General features: G+C 42.2%; 2 protein-coding genes across 3 annotated transcripts; both read right to left on the reverse strand.

Annotated features, from left to right (window-relative positions):
* Nucleotides 1-3532: 3532 nt before the first annotated feature.
* On the reverse strand, nt 3533-6293 carry LOC142954713 (bcl-2-like protein 1). The gene is made up of 3 exons (XM_076095905.1): nt 6152-6293; nt 4856-5508; nt 3533-4134 (listed from the first exon to the last, which is right to left on the reverse strand). The coding sequence occupies exons 2-3, from the start codon at nt 5378-5380 to the stop codon at nt 3994-3996; spliced, it is 666 nt and encodes a 221-aa protein (XP_075952020.1). The 5' UTR covers nt 5381-5508; nt 6152-6293; the 3' UTR covers nt 3533-3993.
* A 662-nt stretch (nt 6294-6955) lies between these two features.
* On the reverse strand, nt 6956-11431 carry adnpa (activity-dependent neuroprotector homeobox a). Of its 2 annotated transcripts, XM_076095896.1 has the most exons (5): nt 11097-11431; nt 10388-10500; nt 9981-10073; nt 7571-9869; nt 6956-7540 (listed from the first exon to the last, which is right to left on the reverse strand). In XM_076095896.1, exons 2-5 carry the CDS (start codon nt 10493-10495, stop codon nt 7413-7415), a joined length of 2628 nt encoding a protein of 875 aa, XP_075952011.1. In that variant the 5' UTR covers nt 10496-10500; nt 11097-11431; the 3' UTR covers nt 6956-7412. The 2 variants fall into 2 exon arrangements, with proteins under 2 accessions (XP_075952011.1, XP_075952009.1); XM_076095894.1 differs by having other exon boundaries at nt 6956-9869; nt 11097-11427.
* Between the last annotated feature and the right edge of the window lie 43 nt (nt 11432-11474).

Raw genomic sequence — 11474 nt, forward strand, 5'->3', positions numbered from 1 at the left:
TTGTGCTCCCCTGCTCAGGTATAATAGTGTCATTGTGCAGACAGCGCTCCACTTTGACAGTGTGTACATAGTGGTTACATGCAAATTCTCCATTCTGCAGAAGTGGCAAACATTTAACTAAAGTGCAACACTTACGCCTGAGTTTTATATTTAGACCAGCGCTGCAACTGGGTTCAAAACACGCACACAAGGTCATGTTTGTAGGCCCATTTGTTATTATTACTCATCACCATTTGTTTGCTCATGACGGGGGGATTTTTTCATGCGTAAGATTTCCACTCTCATGCTTGTAAAGATCAGAGGCTACAGATACTTTAGTAATGATAAGTTAAGATATACGTTTCATGACATCACAGCTCCTCACATGCGGTTAATGTGTTCCTAAAGAGGCCAAAGAGAAAGAGGATGACTCAAAGCATCTAGACTAAAGTCCCTAATATCCCAAGTGCCAAGTATTCAGATCCTGTACTTCAGTAAACGTCGCAATACCACCACGATGTTTACCACCAGGTCAAAAGTCATCAAAACCATAATTTAGTGAAAGTATTCCCATCAAAACACACTCAAAGCATCAAATGTTAGAATATATATGGAGGAGAATGGCCCCATGTTTAAAGGTTGATTATTACTCATGTAAAGACATTTAAAAGTTGGAGCTGGAACTTGATGTACTGTTGGGTGGTTTAATCTGCAACAATAAGCTGAATATATATCTAATAGTGTGGAGTAAATAATTCAATATCTATACTGTAAAAATGTAGCAGAGCAGAAGTATAAAGTAGCAGTAAAATGGAAGTACCCATACTGAAGTACTTCAGTAATTTCCACCACTGTACATTACTCAAAACGGACTTTCTCAGAATATGTCTTTCGTTATAACGCAGTTTCTATGTAGATGTCAGCAGTCCTTTGGTTGTATAGAGCAGACATGTCATTTTCTACTGTGATTGTTTGTCGCAATCCCTCTCAAAGAGCCAGAGATAACGGTTTCATACTGATCAAACTGGGACCTTGTCTTAGTAACTGATTAGATTGGACTATGTATGCAGGGGAAACTCTTCCGACAGGATTTTGCTGGAAAAGATAACTGAAGAAAGAGGAAAGAGACACGTTCAATATGTTGTAATATTCCTCTAAACAAGGCCATTTCCTCAGTAATGGCATTGTATGTATGTGTGCAGCGTATTTCTCTATGCAGCGCAGCAGGGCTGGGGTTGCTCGCTCACGACTGGGAGATGACTGATAGGTTATCACTGAGGCCACAGACCCCAAAACCATCCACCTGCTGCTCCGCCACACTCACACTCCCTGTCAGTTAGTCAGTGAGGGGCACCATGTACACTTTGGGTATTATGACACCAGAGAGAGTTCAAATACATCTTTGGTGTCATCTGAAGGCACAAGAAGGACTGCTGTATAGGTGGATTCATTTGAAAAAAAAATCTTGATTGGTTTTAGTGGGAAGACAAACTTAAAAGAAAACATAGATGAACTCTTTGTTGCTCCATCGTTTCAAAATCAATGTGTCATGCTTTGGTCAAATGAACCCAGTCAGGTTTCATAATCTGAGGGCACAAAATGAACGCTTCCCTTGAGACAAAAAAAAATGATCACACACATCGCTGAGTATGTTTTCACAGCCGATTTGTACACGCTTCACTGCAGGGAGAAATAAGACCAGATGCAGCCATCTGGGCATGCCGTGCACTCATGACACTGACACACACACACACACACACACACACACAGTCACTGCTATCAGTATTTTGGTGGTAAACCAACTTTTAGGCACATATTGATTATAAGCATTTTGCCAAGTCGCTTATCAAACACCTGAGCAGAACAAAACTATCAAAATAGGTGATATTTTCTTCTTGGTGCGGCTTAATTCCATTTGCAGTCAACCATTGCTGTTATGAACTCCCCTGATTCCCCCAGGATCTTGATGAAATTGATGGGAATTGAACCTATTGATGCCCTGCATGTGAGGTAACAGGGTGAGACAAGGGGGTTTCAGTTTACAACATTTACCCTAAATCACATTAAAGCAGAGAAACCTTCAAAATCCACATCCCTCCTCACGAATGATCAGAATTAGTAAAACAATCACAAGACAAGTAATAAAGTCCCAAAAAAAGAAGTCATTAAATTGACTGTCTCCGTCTGCTGTTTATCTAGAGCTGTGGCCGCCAGCTCTGCTCTGAGGGAAATGGCAACAAATGACGGGGATAGATTAGCAACCACAGGCCTGCTGAAGTTCACTCACAAGGCCATCCGTTGGTTCTCTCTCTTTTGCTCCTTCGGTGTTTGTCTCTTTTCCCATTCAGCCTGCTCCATCCTGCACAGCTGTACAACATCCTTAGTTGTATATTAGAAACTGTTATAACAGGGGAGCAAGAGTTTTGATAATGAGTTTTTTTTTTTTATCTTTGACACTCTGGGAGACTCTATGAAATAAGATATTATAACCATCCTCGGTCAAATTCATGTTTTGATTGTGTGTGGTTTCAAACAACAGCTTTCCTGAAGGAGAAGACGGATGCTTTTCTGACTAACAGAACACGTGTCAACACTACACGGTTTTAGCTACAGCCAGAAATAAATTGGAGCTAAATGGAAGTACCACAGCCTGATGTCCGACATGCTCCGTTTGAAACATGTGGTACACGTGCACCCCCTAGAGGTGAGAAGACAACACCGCAGCTCCAGTTTTTCTCCAACTGACAGGATGTAAAACTCTACACACTGCAGTTAAGAGATAACACACATGTATGCGTGCGTGCAGCTCATATTGTCATGTAAATAGCTGGTGCACATTATGATGGCACAGAGATGAATATGAATTGAGGGAGGCTCCATATGACAGCAGGAGGATTGGATCAAGAATATGAAATAAAACTGAGTCTGTACATTTGGACATATTTTGGGAAAAGCTTCTTTTGTCTCGACATACATGTTTGTTTAAAAGAAAGAATACGAGTTGAGTTTATCTGGTTAAAGACGCGTTTCCTGCATTCCCTCATGTAATATATTTTGATGTATCCTTTCATGTTAATATTTGGGGTACTTTTGATATAAACAAGATGTTTTGCTATACTCAATATATTTTCAATGTATTCATTGATGCTTAATTTCTGGTTTGGAGTCAGTTTGCAGGCATTACTCTTTTCATCCCTTTTTTTATACAATCTCCACAATGCATTGGATTCAAAACACTGCATCTGCTCTCGAAATTATTTTTATTACATATAAACCTGTATCCTTTGTACCTGAAAAAAGACACAATTTTGGTTTTTTGTTTCACTTGAATCGCAGAATACATCTGAGATGCAAGCAGCGATTCAGAGGTCTGGAATCAGGCTACTGCGTTAAGTTATGTAATAAATAAGACATCTTAACAGGAACACGTTACAGAGCTATGGGAGTCCTATGGGGATATAAGTTTGTTGGACTTAGGGTTTAGCTTGACAATACACTGTAGATGTTTGTGTATGTTGACACTGGCTGAATCTATAAAACACAAGACACAAGAAAAACATAAATATATTTATTTTTTTGAAGCATGCCTAAAACTCCAGTACAGCCAAGAAAAGGAGCTGAGCATTACACAGTGAAAAGGAAGTATAACTTATATTCTGTCAGTCAGTTCGTAAGTAATAAAAATTGGTCCTTGGATAACTGTTCCACTGTCTCTTAGCTTATCAGGTTCATTTAAAGCACTTCCAGTCAGGAGAATAACATCCTTTAACAACTGAAAAATCTGCTGTGTGTCAAAAAAAAAAGAAGAAAAAAGACACATGACAAAGCGGGGTGAGGAGTGTAAGAACTCACCAAGCTACATAATTATGGATGCTCCCACAAACTGCTTTAGCCAACCCACATTCTGTCAGTGCACAAGCAGGCTGGGCTTTTTGTAAACATCAACTATTTAGTTTTACTTTTGTTGGCGTAGCATTACACAGGGTGTGCGGCGGTGAAGGAGACGCAGCACCTTCACTGTTTCTTGGTGATGACCATACCGACTAGCACTCCCATTAGCAGCGCCACTCCAACTAGCAGCCATCTTCTCAGACTCTCCTGAGATCTCCTCGCCTCTGCAGCGCCGTCTCGCCCAAAAATCTCAGCAAAGCAGTCCTGGAATCAAACAAATGTATTCAGACAAGGAGAAGAAGACATTTTGTTATTGGACAATGTTCAGGTTTCTGACCATCCACATGAAAGGAATACTTTTTTTTTCCAAATATGAAAGTGGTTACATACAAACGGCAATATATCAGATACTCATTTTGCACAAATGCATGTTTGTCTTTCTAAATAGATTACTTTAAGGTATGTATGTATATACAGTATGCACATATGTATTAATATATTTTTTGATTATTTTTTATAGTTTTTCTCGTACACATTTTTTGGTTTGTAATCGAAGGTATTGTGAATGCTATATAGACAACTAAAAACTAAAAATGTTCACAAAAAAAGTAAATGTTAAATGTATTTTTGAAAATCCTATGTTGGACTAATTAATATCAACTCTTTAGTGCCTTTTAAAAGCATGAGTATACGGATCAACAGCAGAAAAGTGCACAATGCAGCAGGAGTAGTTTGAGGCCATTACTCTGAGTCTTGGAAATAAGACAAGCTGACTGCAGCTGCTGTCCTCAAAAATGAAAATCACAGCTACAACCTTTCAGAGCTACCTTAAAGGCCTCCAGGCAGTGAGTCGTGTTGGTTTGTCTTTTAAGTTGTGTGACGCGGTGTAGAACCCGTGGGGTTACCGATCTCTATCGGGTCTCTAGACACAGTACCAGTGCCTTAAATGAAGCTGCATGTTGAGCTCATCCCCCCTCCGACTCACCCATCCTCCCTGGCTCTGGATCCATGCACTGATGTGCTCGTCCAGGTACATGGTCATCCAGTCTGCGATGCGGGAAACCAGCTCGCTCATATCCTTCTCAACGCACTCCACACACAGCACACCGCCGAAGGCAAACAGGCCCACGACACGGCCCCAGTTGACTCCGTCCTTGAACACCTCGTCCATCACGCTCTTGAAGCTGTGGTAGGCCGTGTCAGGGGTGATGTCGAGCTGCAAGGAGAGGTCACTGAACGCTTGCGAGAAGAGCAGTTCAAACTCATTTGCCGAGTCCTGTAGAGCCGCCTTTACAGCCTCCGTGTCACCACATGGGGGCGACGACATCCCCTGCTGGCCAGCCCCATTGCTGCTGTTGACCAGCGAGCCGTTATTGGAAGCCGAGTTGGCCTTATCTCCCTCCGTCCTTCCACCAGCATCCTCTGGCCTCAGCACAGAGACCGGGTGGTTCTTCTGAGACAGCTTGTAGCTTATAAAGAACTCCACCAGCTCTCTGTTAATGTTCGACATTATTTCCACAAAGTGAAACCTCCAACACCAGTCTAACACCACCCCATGTTTCCTCCTGCCATTCCTCTCAGTCTGTCAGCTGCCACATTAGAGCTTCTCCTCCTTATGTTGCAGCAAGCAACAGCAGCCTGGAAGCATACAGGAATGAGAAAAAAAAAACTTACTTTAATTCCAGTAAGAAAACATTTGTATGTGTGTTAGCATCCAGTTTCAATTCATTGGTGTACGTGAAACTCCCAAAACTTGCTTGAGTAGTGTAACCCATCACAGACAACATCAAGTCTGTCAAATTATCATTATTGGGCAATACTGTTTAATTTATATGAAATATCTCCACAGCATCTGCACGCAATGATACTGAAACGTTCACTGCACGTTTCAGCCATCTGCTGATAGATTTGTACTACTACAGTACAGACATAACTGAAAACTAATGGACAGCTGTAATGGCAAGAAAAAGGGCAACCTGAAATCTAATACTGCCTTAAAAAGATTGTAAAATAAGCGCTAGCTAACACACATTAGCTAAATAGCAGCCTTACAAGCTCAGCATTGTAGCGTTAAATGATTATAATGTATATGAAGTGCGTCTAACGTTAGACCCCGACCTGTCACCGCTGACAGCTACAAGTCACGTAGATACTACCAGTTTTAGCTTCATGCGCTAACTAGCTGTTTATAAACAGTCCATAGGAAAACGCACCAAAACCGACTACAAGCTAAAAACCATGGGACGTATATGAGGTTATCGTCGTTAACAGTTATACTTACAACTGCTAAAATGTTGTTTTCCCTTTCAGAGTGCAGCTATGGAGTTACTAAAAGCTGTAGTTGTGAATGCAGACACAATATGGACATCTTTGCAGCTGCAGACTCTGTGTGGCCTGTGACTGTGATGCACGCTGGCTGTTGGCCAATTCCGCTACTGTACCAGGTTTAAGTCCCGCCTCCTCGGAGCCACTGCACCAATCAACGCTGCGACAGACCGGAAGTTAAGGGGCCCCTTGAAAGCAGAATTCATTGGAAAAACGTGTACGTTTGCTCTGGATAGATTTCAGATGGACAGAGTCCAAACCTGAGTCGTAGTTTCAATTTAATACTAAAACAGATTGGAAAAGCTAGAAATGTTTTAATATTTAGTTTAAAATTAACTGTAAAACATGTGCAATGTTTTACTTGTAAATAAAAGCTTATTTTGGGCATTTGCACGTTTTTTTTAAGTATTACTTAAATGTTTAAAGTAGTGAATACAAAATGTTTTAATAAATATACTTTAACAAAAGCATGTATTTCCAAATATTTTACTATAATTCCCTCTCCCTCTGACCACCCCATATAAAGTTAGGGTATAGAATAAATAAAAAGTGAGATTTAAGCTGTTTCCATTACTTTCCTTTTGAGGTTAGGCATCAACGACTACATGAAAAACTTCGTAAGAACCTATTTTGCGTCTCTTTAACTTTTAATGCTCCTATGTTCTGTACATATTGTTTTTTTTTTTTTTAAATGCCCGTTAGTTAATTTTTATTAAACACCTTAAACAAATGAGCATTGTCACAGATTGAGTCATTGGAGTAGGGGAAAAAAAATCAAATGTTTTTATTAAACAAACATATTTATTAAAACATGTACATAAGCGGTTAGCATATCCTACATGTTCTAAATGTGAAATGACAATTTGATACAGTTCTTTGTCAGAGGAAAAAAAAACAACACATGGAAGTAGGCATAATGATTTCAGAAATCTTGTGACAATTAAAAGTGAATAATAGAATGTATGAAGAAACTAACGAAGAAAGGCTAAAATATATACAATGTCACTTACATATGCCATATTTATGCACTATAATGTAACCTTTTCTTCGTTCTATCCAGAACTGGTAACAAGGTCAACATCTAGAATTGAAGCGTTTTTGTCACCCATGCCATTTGACCAAATATTTGTGATTTGAACTGTTTTTTTTCTTCTTCTTCTTCTTCTTCATCTTAATTTATACACCTCTCAACCAAGGCATACTGCTAAGCAGGGACACTAACAGGAAGTGATCAAAGCATCCGTGTTCCCATCTTGCAAAGAGCTCTCCTTCTCTGTAGAGGAGTCGGCCGTGTCCAAAGGTTCCGTCTCTTCAGGTTCCGTCTCTTCAGGTTCCGTCTCTTCAGGTTCCGTCTCGTCAGGTTCCGTCTCGTCAGGTTCCGTCTCGTCAGGTTCCGTCTCGTCAGGTTCCGTCTCTTCAGGTTCCGTCTCTTCATTCAGGTCTGCTGCCTCCTCAGATTTTACATTCTCGTCTTGGTTTGTGTCAACATCTCCATTCTCAGTGGGTCTATCCTCCGTTTCTGGTTCACTGTCTGAGTCGATGGAAATTGTCTCTGCGCATGTACTGAGTTTTAAGGTACAGTTTAGTGTCTCACACTGCTTGTTTTGGTCTGTGCTTGGAGTGCCAGACTTGAGGCCTCCAGATCTCCCTGTTGAGGTGCCACCGAGCTTGCTCTCCACAAAGATCAAGTCATGCTTAACTTTCTTCAGAGCGTGCATGTCAAAGCCGAGCAGCACGGACAGCTTCTTGGTCTCACATAGTCTCTCGCACACCTTTCGCTTGGTTGCAAAGTGACTAGCAATGTCAGATTTCCAGAGCCACAGACTGGCAGAGAGCTTCTCCTCTTCTTGAGGAGAGAGGTATGGTCGTCGGTTGAAGTAGGAAGTCAGGAAATTTTTCCTGGCCTCATAAGTCTTGTGCTCATAGCTTCTAGGATCCAGAGCGAGGCCATCAGATTCGGACTGATTCCCAACAGTTGTGGAGGAAATCTTTGATTCCTTGCCCAGTTTCATCTTCTTGGGGTTGGACATGGCCTGCGTCGGCGGCTGCCTCTTGAGGAAGCCGGCCCCCGATGAGTTGAGAGTCAAGGCGGACTTGAAGCCTTGGCCTGCCTGGTTCCTACCAACCGCCCTGCACTGCACAAGATGCAGCGTGATTGTGGAGGCAACCATGTTACTCGTGTACACTCCTAGGCAATGAATGCACTTGTATGTCATCTTTTTTTCAACGGGATGCATCGTTTGGAGCACTTGGTGCCGCTCCCTCAGGTGCATGGCCAAAGCGTCCGAGATGGGACCTTTGAGGATGGTGAAACACAGCGGACACAGAGTCTTCCCAACCTCACTCTTGTACGGCAGTATGGAGAAACTTCTAGGAAGTTGCTCACTTTTCTTTTCAATGATTCTGGGAGCGGTGAGTTTGACCTGAGGTGGAATATTATTCTGAGCGGGGCCAGACTGACCTTTACCATTGACTGATTCTTTCATGTTGAACGTGAGCACAACAAGCTGTACGTTGCTGGACTTATCTTGTTTCAGGGTGAGATCGAAGGTTAGAGGTGAGGCACCAGGGGGTCCAACAAAATCATCAGGATGAGCCTGAGCAACGTGCTCGATGATTTTCTCTACATTGTGGAAAGCAGAGTGGCACTGTGGACAGGTGAGCCCGTGGATTAGCATGTGGTTAAGCAGTGTGTCGCTGGGCAGATAGCGGTTGCAAAGCAAACACTTGCTGGTGAAGTTGTGGATTTTCATTATGTACTTGGCCAGTGCCCAGACTCTCTTTGCCTTGTGTGCACTCTCAAAATGAGCATTGTAGAGGTTTTCAGGAAAAAGCTCATTGCAAACTGTACATATCTTCCACTTCTGTGTCTGTGCCGTGTTGACACCGGCAGTATTACTTTCAGCCACTGAGCTGTGGCTAGGAACTGTGCCGCGCATCTGACTGGCTGTGGAGGAGAGATTCTTAACAACGGGGGCCACTGGCTTTAAATAGCCAATAACTGGTTGTGCTGTTGGGTGAGTTCTAAGTTTTTGGCCCCTTATGACCAGAGGAACCTTCTGAGAAGCGACTACAGAGGATTGAGGCCTGGAGACAATAATGTTAGCATGTCCAATCATGGTGGTCACTTGAGCACCAATGCGCTCGTGGTACTCTACGACATGCTGCACTAGAGCCTCATAGCTGCGAGTGGAAAACTGGCAGCGCTTACAGAGGATGTTGTTGCCATTGACCTGATTAGCCCCATTTTTGACGGATGATTCAGGAATAATAGCAAAATACGGTGAGACGATATGCCGAAAATGTTCCCTGTAGATGTGCCTTCTCACAACGTTGTAGAGACTGTCCCGGAACGTGCATTTTTTGCAAAAGTACATTGCTTTCTCCACACCCTCTCCCTGTTTGGCCCTATCGAGAAACGTTCTGTCCTTCTTTCCCGGTGCAGCTGCCTGCGAGTTTCCATAATTCTGCCGTGCTGAACTGGGTATGTGGAATATTTTAACATGAGTCTCCAAAATTCTCTTGCTTGCAGTGAACGTGCAGTATGGACAGTTGAGCAGAATTTTACTCTCAAAGATTTTCCTGTGTACATTGCGGAAGTGATTCTTGTAGCCTGAGTAGTATTTGGAAGCAAAGGGGCACTCTGTGCAGCAAAATGGCTTTGATCTGTATTCCTAAAAGACATTGAGGGGGGAGGGGGGGGGGGGGGGACAGGACAATGGCATTAAGATAAATACAGTGATTTGTGCATTTGAAAGGCCATTGGACACAAAAGTAAGATTCACCTGGGTTTTGGAGTAAGATGGATCCCATGCACAGATATCAAGGCAAAGACTAGCCTTCACATACTGCTCATCAGGACAAAACTCTTTGAACTCCTGTAAAAGGATTTGAAAAGATAAAGACATTATTGTTATACCAAACAATGCTTAAGTTTACATAAAACCAGGCACGGGTGACTGCATACAATACTTTGTAATATTAGCCACGCTGGCTTTGAACAAATGTTGCTGACTCAGCATGGATTTCAGTTGGTCTTAATTGCTTTTACATTCGAGATAAAACATTTTCTAAATACACAATTAAGATTGACACGAGATTTAAAATAGGCACCTACAACTATCTTTTGAAACACGAATAAAAATCATCTGTAAGCTACATAATTAGCCATGTTTCACTAAAACAAACTCACCTCTGCTGCCTCCTTGCAGTACTCCAAGCCGATGTCTCCGAGAGCTCTCTTCACTTGTTTCCTAGCTCTCCTAATTCTTGTCAGGTTATTCACTGGAAGCTGATACATCTCTCCTGGCAAAACAAATAAACTGATTATTAGTTAGAGGTATTGTTCAGTGTCATTTTAAAGCCAAATCACAGCCAGCAAATGATCAAGTATGTTTTAAAACGTAACACTATAGCTTAATCAATATTTACCAACTTTAAAGAGACCTCACAAAACAGGCGACACGCCCTTTCAACGCTCGTCTCTTTCTAATAAATCACTGTCAACGGATTTTAACTTATGACTGGGTGACTTTCTCTATGTTCAAATACTTCAATTTCTCCAGGGGCCCAGCACTAGTTCAGTGAGCATGCTTCAGTTAGCTTCAATTACTGCAGACACAATGAAACAGAGCAGATCGGAGACCTTTCTTGCTTCTAGTATGTCCGTCACATGTATGCATGTTAGCTATGTAACGTTAACTGGAGTTCCACAGCACATGTTGTTAGCTTTGTAGGGCTAGCGTTAGTGTGTTAGCCAAATTAGCTGTGTCGCCCGCTCATGTATGCTTGATCACATAACATTACTTAGCTAGCACCAAAGTTAGCGCTGCATAGCCGGTTTATGGTTATTTAATTTCTTCATTTTTAACAGACGGAATCAGTCGATGCATTTTACTCACCTTGCGATACGTCTTGCGGACTAGCTTTGCACCGGTTTCCTCACTACATAAATTGCTAACAAAGACGTTGGCCGGCTGCAGATAGATGGTGATGTTCGCTCTCCTCAGAGCCGGTGCTGATGCTCAAGCTCCACAGCTATAGCTAACTATGCTAGCTAGTTAGCTCTGGCATCTGCTTTGCTGTATTAGCTGCTAGCTAGCTGGAGGGATGAAAGGCAGGGCAGAGTGGTGCACAGCTCGTGAAACACTCCACAAAACTGATGACTGCCGGGACCACTAAATGTACCCTAATTATTATTGTGGTCAGGGCCAGGCTACTAGCTACCGTTACCTATTTCAAGTGAGCCAACTCTCAATCCAAAATGGCGACGACAAAAA

The sequence above is a fragment of the Anarhichas minor genome, unplaced genomic scaffold (assembly GCF_050575085.1).
Source record: "Anarhichas minor isolate MPS153535 unplaced genomic scaffold, ASM5057508v1 ptg000021l, whole genome shotgun sequence".
Classification (NCBI taxonomy): domain Eukaryota; kingdom Metazoa; phylum Chordata; class Actinopteri; order Perciformes; family Anarhichadidae; genus Anarhichas; species Anarhichas minor.

Coding starts and splice junctions, on each gene's coding strand:
- LOC142954713 (XM_076095905.1), bottom strand. CDS start 5,380: ATGTCGAACATTAACAGAGAGCTGGTGGAGTTCTTTATAAGCTACAAG. Junction 4,135..4,855: donor TCCAGAGCCAGGGAGGATGG/GTGAGTCGGAGG, acceptor GTTTGATTCCAG/GACTGCTTTGCTGAGATTTT.
- adnpa (XM_076095894.1), bottom strand. CDS start 10,495: ATGTATCAGCTTCCAGTGAATAACCTGACAAGAATTAGGAGAGCTAGG. Junction 10,074..10,387: donor ACTGCAAGGAGGCAGCAGAG/GTGAGTTTGTTT, acceptor ATCCTTTTACAG/GAGTTCAAAGAGTTTTGTCC. Junction 9,870..9,980: donor CATCTTACTCCAAAACCCAG/GTGAATCTTACT, acceptor AATGTCTTTTAG/GAATACAGATCAAAGCCATT.